We start from the raw sequence: 13,135 nt of genomic DNA on the forward strand, positions 1-13,135 counted from the left end.
CTGCAGTTTGGTTTTCTTCCCCTGGATCTGTTCATATTTAATGTGGGAAGAGTCACGAAAAGGCCAAATTCAGCCTCAGCAAAGCAAGGTCCAATTCAATTCACTTGACCCTCCCTGTTTTCTAATGGAAAGTCTTCTTGCGGTCAGTTTTCAAGGCCTCAGGCAGGATCTGAGTGTGCATCTTCATCTACGCCTTGCTGGGCCTGCCTTTTAGCTACTGGCAGAAGGTGAGGGCATTGCTGCTGGAGACCAGCCCACAGAGACCACCCAAGGTATGGCTATGAGTGAGAGCACTGTAAGCTCAGCTGATAGCAGCTGATATGCTGTTCAGCATGGAACATGGTGTTGGTGCCCCCCAGCCTCTGAGGGCAAAAGCAGGGTCTGGTGAATCCACCAGGCAGCTGTTCTGTGTACTCCAGCTCCTTCACTCTGCTGCCAATGCCTGCCTAACAGAGATGGCTCATCCCAAGGAATGGGGATAGCTGTTAGTCCCTCCTTGATGGTCACCCCCTCTCAAGGGATGGACAGTCCCACAGAGCTGACCCTGCAGGCAAGGTGAAGGTGAAACACTGGGGATGTTGGCTTAGGCTGATGTCTCTCTCAGAGCATACCCCATGCTACCTTATCCCAGTGGTGCTGGCATCCACACCATCTCAGCCACACCAGAATGCTGGAGACAGGGATGTGTTGTGCAGCAAGAAGAACCTAAAATTCCAGCTCCCAACACAGAAACGATTCCTGGGACTGAACAATATGGATACCCCAGTCACAGCCCCATCAATAAAGAATTATGTTGCACAGATTGCTGCTTTGGAGGAGGGTAACAGTCACTTCAGGTTTCAACCTGAAGACAGAATGGAATAGAATAGAATCCTGATGGGTCCCTTCCAACTCAGCATTTTCTATGATTCTGTGAGATCATGAATCTCTGAAGACCACAGCACATAACCACCACCCCTGTGGACAGCTGGAGGATTGTCCCTGTAGCTGGCAGCTTGAAAAGGCTCAGATATTCTGCACACTGAGCCCAGGATGGAAGGTGTAAGGTAACCTGAACAGCCAGGTACACAAACTCTTGGAAATTCAAACCACTAAGGTCACAGTCGTCACACTCCTTAGGCCCTGGAATCACAGCTGAAATAGCATTGTAATGCACTTATAATTTATTCATCAGCTGAATGGTAGCAGCAGGCATTGTGACAGCACTCTTTTATCAAGCCCTTGTGATGGACTTCATCCATTTTGAAAGAGCAAACTGGAGTCGAAAGGCAGAAAAAAAAAAGCAAAAAAAAAAAAGCAAAGCCAACTTTATTCAAATTGAAACAAGCAGAAAAGAGGCCAAATCAAAATAGAAAAAAAAATAAAAAAGCTCCACTAAAGATCTGTTTTTCTCTTCATTTTTCTTCTCCTTTGGTCTGAATCTTCCAAACTTTGCATTACCCTGCTGGTGGCTACTTTGATGTAGGAGGCTCCTGTTAACCCAGATGCTGCTGACTGATACTCAAAAGCATCTTTTCATCCCTGTGATGAGTTCTGCCTGAGGAAGAGCTTGGCTCATTTTTAGGTGAAAGAGAGCCAGAAGGAGAATTGTGGACAGACTTTTATTCTCAAAGATTGACAATTACTTCCCTTGAGTACTCTGATGCTCTGCTCCCCAGATAGAGGAACCTATGTAGATGTCAATGCGAAGGTGAGGGCACTTGTGCAACTGTTCTTTTGGTGGTTTTTGTTTGTTTGTTGTTTTTTGTTGTTTTTTTTTTTGACGTGAAACTCACCCCATGCACTAAGAATGCATTGTTCACTTGGGCAGCAGACCAGATAATCACATTTTGATTTTCCTCACTAAATGCTCAGGGAGTTTTATGGGGAAATCTTTCTTTGGCATGAGGGTATTAGTGTCAGGGCTGAGATCCCTCATGATGGTGCTTGTCTGTCATCTGATCTGGGACTGAGGTATCTACTGTAAATAAAAGAAGTAACCCCAGACTCCTCTGTTAGTGCCCCTCTAGGGCAGCAAAACCAGCCTGCAAATCCCAGGTGCTATTTCTCCTTGTCCCATGGGCAATGTTTGCTGCCGCTGTGGAAGGATGGGCTGCCAACACCTCTGTGACCTCTGCTGGAGATTTGCACCCAGCCAGGACAATGGCACTCCAGGAAGGAGACAGAAGAAATAATCTTGGCCCCTCTCTCTGTCTTCCATACCCCTACAGTGGTCTTGGCAAGAAAAAACTGGGTAAAATTTGGGCAGTGGGGAGACCTATGAGGTCTCTAACCGGAAGAGGAGCTGAGTCCAGAGCTGAACCACATTGACCTAAGAGCAGATGAATTTCCACTTTGGGCAGTCTGAAGGACAAATATAAAAGAACTGGTTGGACAAATAGATCTTAAGCTGTTTAGGACCAACTTCGGGGCAGAGCTACAAAGGGCTCCTGGTGGGGTAGCTGTAGGCTAAGCAGAACTCCTACCACCTGCCTGATCTTCTTCATCACTTCACCATCTGACTTGCTGGGGGTAAGAAGGTGTTAAAGTCCAGCCCAGAGTCCCCAGGATCCCTGCTGATGTTTCACCGAAGCACAGGAGTAGGGAAGAGGCAGGAGGAGAGGAAAAGATGTTGATAGTATTGGCTTTTATCCCAGGTGAATCCAGTTCTCCTGCAGAAGGAACAGGTATCTCATACTTTGAGCCACTCAGGAAAGAAATTAGATAAAACAGTGAAAAGTATCACATGAGAAGAATCTGTCCTGAGGATGGAGTCACCCAGGCACTCCCACATCTTCCCACCTCTTGTCCTCTCTCTCTGACAGTTCATGGAGCAGTAACCCTCTAATGTGACACCAAGACAGGTTTGCATTTTCAAAGCTTCTGCTGTTGCTAAGCAGAGGAGTTAACTCTCAGTTTGTCATCCTTTGTAAACACAGCTCACAGGAAGAAAGAAATAAATGAGGAAGGGAGGTAATAAAAACAGCTGATAATAACAAAGCAAAGGACCTAGAAGTTTTCAAGTCAGATTTAACCTATTGCACTGGTGACGCTTTGAGGTCCAGTTTACAGTGACAAGTTCTGCTGCTGGGGACTGGATTAATGGTATGTGTTGCCTCCTTCTCTCCCAGTGAGACTTGTCCTTCCTGGAGACCCATGTTCCCACATCAGACCCTATTTCTTGTTCTGTGGGCCCAAAGAACAAACTGTTTCATTCAGGTGAAAATAAAAGAAAATATAAGAAGGAACAGTACTGTTTGCAGCAGAGCACACCCCATGTAAAGCCCTGCTTGCAGGTGAGCTGTGACCATCCATAGGAGAGCAGCTGAAGGAGGAGGAGGAGAAGAAGGCTTCACCCTTTCATTATGATATATCAGAGGTGATTGGAGGGGAGAAATGCCATATGAAAAATCAAAAAAGTTATGCTAGCCTCAGGGCAGCCTGGGTTCAGGGGAATGGGACACCAGGCAGAGCAGCTGAGTCTCCCTGAAAGCACAGGCAGAAATGCAGGCAGGAGCCTTGGAGGGGGCTGCCAGGCAGCACAGGCTTCAAAATGCTCTGTTGCTTCAACAGTTTCTATTTTCTTTGAGTGCTGAATGTTTTTGCAGGAAAGGGAAAAAAAATCAGAGGGAAAAAGACCAATACCTTTTCTAAAAGCAGACTCAATGGAAAATTTGCAGTCTGCTCTCTTGAATGAACCAGGGTTTGCTTCACTTTTTGCCTTGCATGATTACATCTTACATTAACATTCAAGACAGGCATCAGGCAGAGATAAATCCTGAATAACTCCAAACTTTGCTTCTTCCATCTCTTGCAGCATGAGGCAGGTTCAGACAAAGCCTGTGCTGGAGGCTGGCTGCAAGAAAAGATGTTTTGAGGGCAGTACAGTACCAAAAGAGCTTGGCTCCCATACATTTTTCCCCAAGCACGAGCAAATCCATGTTTTACCAGCAAGCTGGGATGCCCTATTAACAGAGCAGGTCTTTGTTGATTTGCATCAGCACAGAAGTCACAGCATGTGTTATGTCCATCAACTAAAGACAATTTAAGACACATACAAATATCCACGAATATGTCCTGAAGAGTGCAACAAAGGTGGTGAAAAGGCTGGATGAATGTCTTTTGACGAGGACCTGAGGACTTTGGGCTTGTTACTTGGGAGAACAGGGGTTCAAGGTAATGCTCTCTACTATTCCTGAGGAGGGGAAGTGGAGAGGGAAGTACTCAGCTCTTCCTGATATCAGTGATAGGACACATGGGAATGGTTCAAAGATGTGCCAGGAGACATTTAGACTTGGCATCAGGAAGCATTTCTTTGCAGAGTGGGTGGACAGAATAGGCATCCTAGTGAGGTGGCTAATGCCCCCAGCCTGTCAGTGAAAAGGGACATTTGGATAATGCCCTGAACAACATTCTTGAACTTTTGGTCAGCCCTGAATCGGTCAGGCAGTTGAACTGGATGATTGCTGTAGTCCCTTCCAACAGAAATAGTCAATTCTTTTCTGTTCTATTCCACTGACATAAATAAAAAGAACATGGGATCGAACTTCCACCAGAAAACACACACAGCATGGTAGTGCTCAGCCTCATGGAGTTTCTCTAACAAACAGGGTTTCATGATCCAGCCCTCCAGCCCCCCACTGAGGAAGAGAGCTGAATGAAGCAGTTTTCAGTAAATCTGAGCTCAGTCCAAGGTGGTGAACAGTGAGCCACAGCCACTGGCCTGATCTAGTGGCTGACCTGTCCCTGTAGGGTAGCACACACTTTATTTCAGCAGTCAATCAAGCTCTGGATGGACAAGGGATGTTCCTCCGTATTATCCCGGTGGCACTGAGCAAGAACTCATCCCAGCTCCATGAGAAAATTGATGCCAGTCCCCACAGGGACATTGTCCAGGGTGAGATGGGATTTTGCAAGGGCTGGAGTATTTTATAGCTTGGAGGCAATCACAAGCCCCGGTCCAGTACCACCGACGTGCTGAGGCACCTCTGGAGAGGGTAATGGGGGTGGCTCTGGGGAAAGCTGAAGAGGCAGGAGAAGGGCAAGCAGAGCAGTCTCAGGAGCAAGGGGAAGGATACCTTGCTTTTCACTGGGAAACAGCAAATTTGTCCTGGGAGCAGCTGGAGCTTGGGGAAAACCATTTGCTTCCTGCCCTCCTCCCTGGGCCAAGGTCTGGACAAGGAGTCAGAGCCAAGGCTGCAAAGTGTCAGGGAGACACTTCAAGGTCCCTCTGCAGTGCTGGCTGCCCAGCTGCATGATCTCCCACCAACACACAGGGCCCTGGCTGTCAGGGAAAGTCCATGGCTTTGGAAAATGCAGGAGATTGGTCCAGTGGTCACACATGTCTATAGTGCTGTCATCAGGATGGGAAAGCCTGGGAGGTGATGGGGGCAAAGATGAAGGTTAAAGCCATGTAATGACATAGGGATGATGTAACACATCATCCAACCTGTTTGTCCAAGGAACAGGTGCCCCTGTGAGGTGGCAAGAGCCCTGCCATGAGCAGAAGGATGAAAGAAATGCCAAGCAGAAATGGGTCATCCTCCTCCTGGACAATTACTGTTATTTTTCTTTCTTTATTTTTTAAATGAATATTATTTATGTTATTCATTAAACACTCACTAAGGAACAGGTGCTGGCTCATGTTTACTGGTTGATAGAATTCTACACTTCTGCAAGCATTTTTCACCCTTAGCCAAGCCAGGAAATGGCAGGAAGGCTGGAATTGGTATGTTCTGGTGTGACTACATCACACATCTGTGGAGAATGTGAGAACAACATGTTGGGGTGAGGGATGGCAGGTGTCTATTTGCGTCCTACTGCAGCTTGGGAGCTGCTGCAGGATTTTTACGGGGCCCTGAGTAATGAGAGTTCACTCCTCAAAAACCATGCTCTGTGTAAAACCATCTGTTTTGTGACCATGGATGCGTGTCCGTGGGCGAACCATGCCCTGTTGTACCCACTCATGACCTGTGACTATCTAGACAGGCTGGATGGATAGACCAATTGTGTGAGGTTCAATAAGGCCAAGTTCCAGGTCCTGCCCCTGGGTCACAACAACTCCTGCAGCTCCAGGTTTGGGGTAGAATGGCTGGAAAGCTGCCCAGTGGGAAAGGACCTGGGGATGCTTGATAGGAGCTGAACATGAGACACCAGCAGTTTGCCCAAGTGGACAAGAAGGGCAATGGTGTCCTGGTTTGGATCAATGCTAATAAAAGCAGCAGGATTAGGGAAATGATCTTGCCCTGTACTTGGCACTGGTGAGGCACCTCAAGTGCTGTGTCCAGTTCTGGGCCCCCCAATCCAGGAAGGAGATTGAGGTGCTGGAACAATTTTAGAGAAGGGCAATGGAACTGGTGAAAGGTCTGGGATCCATGTCCTGTGAGGAGCCTCTGAGGGAGCTGAGGGTGTTCAGCCTGGAGAAGAGAAAACCCAGGGGGTCTTTATCACTGTCTGCACCTCCCTGACAGGAGGGTGTAGCTGTGGGTCAGTCTCTTTTCCCAGGAAGCCAGTGACAGGAGGAGGGGATATAGAATCACAGAATCACAGTTTAAGCTGAGTTGCCAGGGAACCTCCAGGATCATGGAATTCAACTCCTGGCCATACACAGGGCACCCCAAGAGTCACACCCTGTGCCTGAGAACATTGTCCAAATGCTTCTTGAACTGTGTCTTGGGGAGCTTGTTCCACTGCCCAGCTACCCTCTGGTGAAAAACAGTTTCCTGATATCCAAACTAAACCTCCCCTGATACAGCTTGATGCCGTCTCCTCAGGTCCTGTAACAGATATCCGTGCCTGCCTGTCCTCTATCTTTCATGAGGAACTGCAATGAGGTCTCCCCTCAGTCTCCTCTTCTCCAGGATGAACAGGCCAAGTGCCCTCTGTTGCTTCTCACAAGGAGGAGCCACCATCTAGAACCTTCATCATCCTTGAGGCCCTCCTTTGGACACTCGCTAATGGCTTAATGTCTCAAGCTGTGCCAGGGAAGGCTTATGTTGGACATTAGGAAGAATTTCTTAATAGAAAGGGTCATTATGCATTGGAATGGGCTGCCCAGGGGGGGAATGGGGCCATTGTCTCTGGAATTGTTTGAGGAAACACTGGACGTGGCACTCAGTGGTGGTGTTGGGCCACGGGTCGGACTATGATACTGTCAGAGATCTTTTCGAAACGACTTGATGCTGTGATTTTGTGATCCCACCGCTACACCACCACCCGCGGTCGCGTTCCCAGCCCGCCCTCACCCCCCCCACTCCTCCCCCGCACGGCCTCAGCGCCCGCGAGCGCGGCCCCTTTAAAGGCACGCGGCGGGGGGGCGTGGCGCGCGGCAGCGCATGCGGCGGGGGCGTGGCCCGGGGCGAGGAGGGGCGTGGCCTGGCTGCGCGCCGGGGCACGGCCGGGCGTGCGGCGGGGGCGTGTCCCGGGGCGCGGGGGGCGTGGCTAACGGAGCGGCGGGGGCGGGGCCGGCGCGGCGCGCTGAGGTCAGCGCGAGCGGCGCCGTCACAAAAGGAAGTGGCGGCGGCGGGGCCGTCAGCGCGGGGAGGGGCGGGGGCGGCACCGGCACCACCGGCACCGGGACCACCGGGAGCGGCACCGGGAGCGAGGAGGCGGCCGCGGCGGGGGCCGCGCCGCGCCATGGCCCAGCAGCAGATGAGCAGCTCGCAGAAGGCGCTGATGCTGGAGCTGAAGTCGCTGCAGGAGGAGCCGGTCGAGGGCTTCCGCATCACCCTGGTCGACGAGTCCGACCTCTACAACTGGGAGGTGGCGATCTTCGGGCCCCCCAACACGCTCTACGAGGGCGGGTACTTCAAGGTACGGGCCTTTCCCCCGCGCCGCGGGCCGCGGAGTGGGGCTGGGCCGGGGCCGGGCCTGCGGGAGGGGGCACGGGCACGGCCTGGGCAGAGGGGGAGCCGCGCCACAGCCGCCGCTGCGCTGCTAATCTGCTCTTTCAGCCCCAAAGAGCCTCCTGTGGGAACCTCGGCACAGGGGGAGAGTTCTCCCCTTACGCCCCGAGCTGCCCCCTGGGCTCTGCTCTGTGTGTGTTTCACGGAATTGTTACGGTTGGAAGGGACCTCTGGAGATCATCTAGTCCCGTATTTCCATATCCTTTTAGTACCTGACGGGAACTTAGAGGAAAGATGGGGCAAGACTATTTACGAGAGCATTTAGGGGCAGAACAAGGAGGAATGGGTTCAAACTCAAAGAGAGTAGGTTTAGCTTAGATATTAGGGCGAAATTGTTCATTGTGAAGATGTTGAGGCACTGGCACAGATTGCCCACAGAAGTTGTGGATGCCTCATCTCTGGAAGTTCTCAAGGCCAGGTTGGATGGGGCTTGGAGCAACCTGGTCTGGTGGAGGGTGTCCCTGCCCGTGGCAGTGGGGTTGGAGCTAGATCATCTTCAAGGTCCCTTCCAACCCAAGCATTTTATGATTCCGTGATATTTATTTCAGTGTAAGGGGCTTCCAAGCCATCCCTTGATAGCTTCACTCATTATTGGCTAATTCAGGGTGAAGGCAGTGTTTTCTTCAGGACTCCATGGGCTTCAGGGCTGTTTGGCACAATTTTTTTTCTACTCCTGTGTTCTTCCTCTCCACACTTTTAGAAGGCAGCCTTCAAAGGGCTGCAGCTACACATAATGGGTGAAGGTAGATTCAATTCCTTTCTCAGCCTTTTGTATTTGTAAATACAAAAAAACTTTTGTGATTGCTATTTCTACTCTTATGAATACAACAAATAAGAAATCTGGCACAGCCATCCCAGAAAAGAACTGAAAGGAGTCTACTTAAATTATCAAAACAACTGGAGAAGGAGGAGGAGGAGTTGCACTTTTTTCTTAAAACAGGCAATTGGAAAACCTTCATGCTTGCAGGAGATGTGTTGCATATGCACACTCCTCTGCATTTGATAGCTGCTTAATCTCTGGCAAAATATTGTCCCCATGAGCTTGCTTCTCCCAGCAGTTAACTGTTTTAGTTGTGGCTCCTGCATCTCCCATTTCATGCCCTTTGGCTTCTCTCAAACTGAAAAAAAAACTGGGTGATGTCTTTGCTTGACTAACGTGCACTTTCAATGCCTCTTGGTCTCCACAGGTCAAGGTTTAAGAGCTTTGTTCCACAAAACCAAAATAACCTGTAGCTTGGGGAATCATAGATTTGAGTCATGTTCAGTTTGGCCTCATTGTTTGGAAGTAAAGGAAGGCTTTGGCATAAGACTTGCCTTTTGTAATGAGTTGGCTGGCTTACTCACGTAGGTGTGATAGGTGTATTCTTAGACTCACCTCCATTATTACTTATTCAGGAAGTCGCTGGAGTCTTTAGTTGGTAACAGTGTCATCTTTACATCCAAATGGTCTGGTGACCTCTTCCTGCACTTACATTACTCATCCATTTTTTGTCAAAGAAATCATGACTGATCGAAATAGTTTTGTTTGGTTGGGGAGCTCTCTTGACTGCATATTTGCAGTTGTTCCTGGAAAGAAGCTGAAGCTGCCTGAGAAATAATTTGGGATGTGTGTTAACAAGTGTAGTTTTAGGGAAGGCTCCCAGTTGCCTTACCTCAGCACTATGATTGGGTTTTTGGGTATTTGATGTCCTTGAACTGCTGTGCCTTTCTTCTGAATTCTTTTGACCAGCCCTGTGACAGTAGTTTTGAGTGTGGGAAGATGAGGTCTCATGATGCTTCCACCCCTCCCCAGCAGTGGGATTCCCTTCAAGTGCCGTGGCTGAAATCTCTCTTGTGTTGTTTCTGTCTCTCATCTTTTCTCCATGAGGAGCCCTGCACGGTGGATTTTTGTAGTGTCTGGGCTTTGGTTATGCATCTTGGCTTCTGAGACACTGAAAAAAGAAGGAATCCTGTGAGAAGTGATATTCTTGGCTGTCTTTGTCTTAGGTCTTCACATGTGTTAGACTCTGCTTATGGAATTATTTGGAGATAAAAATAATGCCCTGACATTATTTGATGGGGGACTCCTGCAATATATTAATTGTATGTGCTGCTCTGAACTAGTGTTGACCTTGCATGCATTTCATTTTTTGTATTTCTTAACTTGATGAAATATTTAGCTTCATCTTGTTTTGTATTTTCAGTTTAGTAAGGTTAGGAAAGTGAGATTAGAAAGATGCAATTACAGGATGTAACTTTTTTCAACTTTGTGGCAGTGAGTTTAGGAATTGTGTTCCACTTGAAGTGTAGTTTAACAGCAGGAACTTGAGACAAAGGACACAGGCTTCTTGTTAAGCTAGAGCACAAATACTCTAAGGAAAACTTGTGGTTAGGGTGACTTTATTAAAGAAAGTGTTAGGCATGGTTGATTGGGGAATACTGTTGCTTGATTTGTGTTTCGGGAGCTCTTAGAGGTGGTCACATTAACTTTTGGCACCTTGATTATTCTTGGAGAGGACTACCTTTCTCTCTGGGTTGTTGAACTAGTAGAATAAAATGAAATGAGTAAGGTGCTCTCTCTGCACCTCCTTGACAGAAGCTACTGTCTAAAGCTGGTTCAACAGATTCTGGTTTCAGCTGCAAGTCCTGTAGCTATAACATCCGATAAATTCGAGCAGAGGACAAGTCCCCTTCAATGCTTGTTTAAATGGTAGGTTGTCAACATGCTGGCTATAATAAAGTCAGAGACTTCTTAAAAATTCAAGTACAGTGTCTAAGAATATTTTATCAGCTAATATAGCATGCCCAGATCTGCTGCAGTGCTTCAGGGTTTAGGACTGGCATCTAGATCAGCCTCCAGGAGCAACAGCTATATGAAGAGCAGCTTGTATCAGCAAGTGAACATGCAGCTGCCCCCCACCCCATTCATGTGATCAGCTGAAGGTGGATATCTGAAGTGCAAGTTACATCAAGCTTTGTCTTACCTAGTGACAATATGGATATCCCAGTCACAGCCCCATCCATAAAGAATTATTATATTGTTCAGTCATGCTGAATAGCTTTGTAATGCTTTGAGCAATCCTTAAAGTTCCTGACTACTATCCTCAAGCGAGGAGTTGAGCTCTTCTATGCACTGGTTACATCTCTTTCTGGCTGGCAAGGGAAAAACAGTTCAGGGCCGGTGATATTAAGTCCTTCAAAGAGGTTGTGATAAGAGCAAATGTCTGTCCCTCAGCTGCTGGCAGTAAGAAATTGCCAGTTTGACTAAAGTTCTAGCAGAATCACTTTTGTTGGGCCACACGTATTGGACTGCACTAGGTGAAATTGGTTTTTTGTCCCAGACTTACTTACAGAGTGTAAAGGTGAAATGTGGGTAGACCTTGTTGTCTAAAATGTTGTTTACATCTGTTTCACTTGCTGAGTTTTTTTGAGTGACAAAGGGAAGATTTTTCTCTGAATGAAATGCTTTGTGTCCAGGTTTGAAGGACATGGTGTGATAAGATGGGTCTTTAGATCAGATTGCCCTAGGCTGTGTGGTAGTTCTGAATTGCTCTGGAAATGATGGAAATGTCTTGTTTTGCAGGCAGTGAACCAGAATGTGTCATAATCTGCAGAACTAAGTGTGAGCAGTTCATCAATGCCACCTTTATGCCATAGGCCTCTTTGGTTCATCTGAGAGGGTCCTTTGCTTCATGGCAGAACATCTTCATCTTTAACTTTGGCAGCTGATACATAAATAAGGACCACCACAAAAAAGGTTGTTATGCTGTAATCTGGGGCTGATAGGTACCAGGTGGGATAGATCTCAATGGCGGAGGGCTGTGCATGGTGAAATCTTTACTATCTCAGGTGACCATTCTTCCCTATCTTGAAATCCAGTGTCTTTCTTTAATGCTTGAGCCTTCAGAGCCTGGAGATTGGTGAACCTCTGCCCAATGCTTTGATGAAACCAGTGGATACTTGCAGGACTATTAGAAAGTGTTTCCTGATTGCTTGCTTGAGGTCCTCAATGTTTGGTGCAATTGTACCTTAGCAACAGAGTTTTTGATTGTTTTGAGAAAGACAGGTCTTCTGGTTTGTTTGTTGTTTTTTTTTAGTTGCATGGTATTGCAGTTGTGCTGAGAGCCAGGGTTTCTGGGAAGGTACAAGTGAAAATTGTAGAAATTAGACAAACAGAGACTTCATTAGCACTGCTCAGAAGCATGATTTGACCAAGCACACTGTGTCAGGAAGCATGTTTAATGTAGACAAAAAGTCAATATTAAAAACTCTTTCAGAGGTGATTCAGGCTGGGTAAATTAAAATGAATATACCTAGCCTGAAAGGAAACAAGAAAAATTAACAACATTGTTAGAGTTACTGTTTCATAGTTCTTAAGGCAGTTTATTTCATAAGTTACTTTTCCTACTTGAAGGAACAAGCCTTGACACACCAGTTGGAAGGGGAGAAAAACACCAAGCATTATGATTAGTTTTGTCAAGTAGTTTGGGGGCTAAGTACTTGTCAAGGCATTGTTATCCATGCTTTTTGTAATTCATTAGCCCTGTGCTGTATAGAGTTCTGTATTGTATCTCAGCTTCTTCCAGGTGATTTGATTTCAAAGTAACTTGCAAAATGTGTTAAGATTTCAGAGCAGGAAATAGATGGAGAACCAATCAGTTACCAATAACTGATGGCAAGAATGAACACTATGTTTAAAAGTTTGGTGTTGTAGTCTACTTCTTGTGATGCTTAAAATTAAGCAGGTAGAAGTTTTCTAAGCACTTAGAATTCTATAACTGATAAAACGTTTAATTCCCCAAAAATGTCCTTAATGCCAGGATGAAAATGTGAGGTAGTCTCAACACAAAAACTGCCTTCCATGGGCCTCTGCATTGCAAGGTCCTATAGAGTTTCTCTCAGTGTATTTGATCTATTTTTGTTGCCCTTAGCTATCATTGGTGCTAATAAGCTGTGGTTTGGTGCAGAAAAGGGACATGATATTGCAGGTGAGTGGAGCCCTGCTTGCTCCAGGTCTATGGAGCTCCTGTTCAGTCTCAAAAGCCAAGGACCCTCTAAGCTGTCAGCAGGCAGGGAAGCAAAAGACTTCTTCCAGTGTTGGTTCATGGATCAAAAGTGCAGATATGGCCCAGACTCTCAGGCCTGGGGAATACCTCATTGTTCCTCACTCTGCTGTTGCAGACGGTTTTTTTGGCGGCTGTGCCTCTGGACTGCACAGACTACTCACCTATCCTCTAGCCTGCTCTGGACATCAGTGTATCCTCAAAAGGAGA

At 47.2% G+C, this 13,135-nt stretch overlaps 1 protein-coding gene across 1 annotated transcript in view; it reads left to right on the forward strand.

The window, feature by feature from the left end:
* Nucleotides 1-7,462: 7,462 nt before the first annotated feature.
* Nucleotides 7,463-13,135, forward strand: part of UBE2R2 (ubiquitin conjugating enzyme E2 R2) — a 54,475-nt gene continuing 48,802 nt past the window's right edge. The window contains exon 1 of the mRNA XM_038124088.1: nt 7,463-7,791. Within this exon, the coding sequence (XP_037980016.1) occupies nt 7,615-7,791 (177 nt within the window). The 5' untranslated portion in view covers nt 7,463-7,614. The remainder of the gene's footprint in view (nt 7,792-13,135) is intronic.

The sequence above is a fragment of the Motacilla alba genome, chromosome Z (genome assembly GCF_015832195.1).
Source record: "Motacilla alba alba isolate MOTALB_02 chromosome Z, Motacilla_alba_V1.0_pri, whole genome shotgun sequence".
In the NCBI taxonomy this organism is placed as follows: Eukaryota; Metazoa; Chordata; class Aves; order Passeriformes; family Motacillidae; genus Motacilla; species Motacilla alba.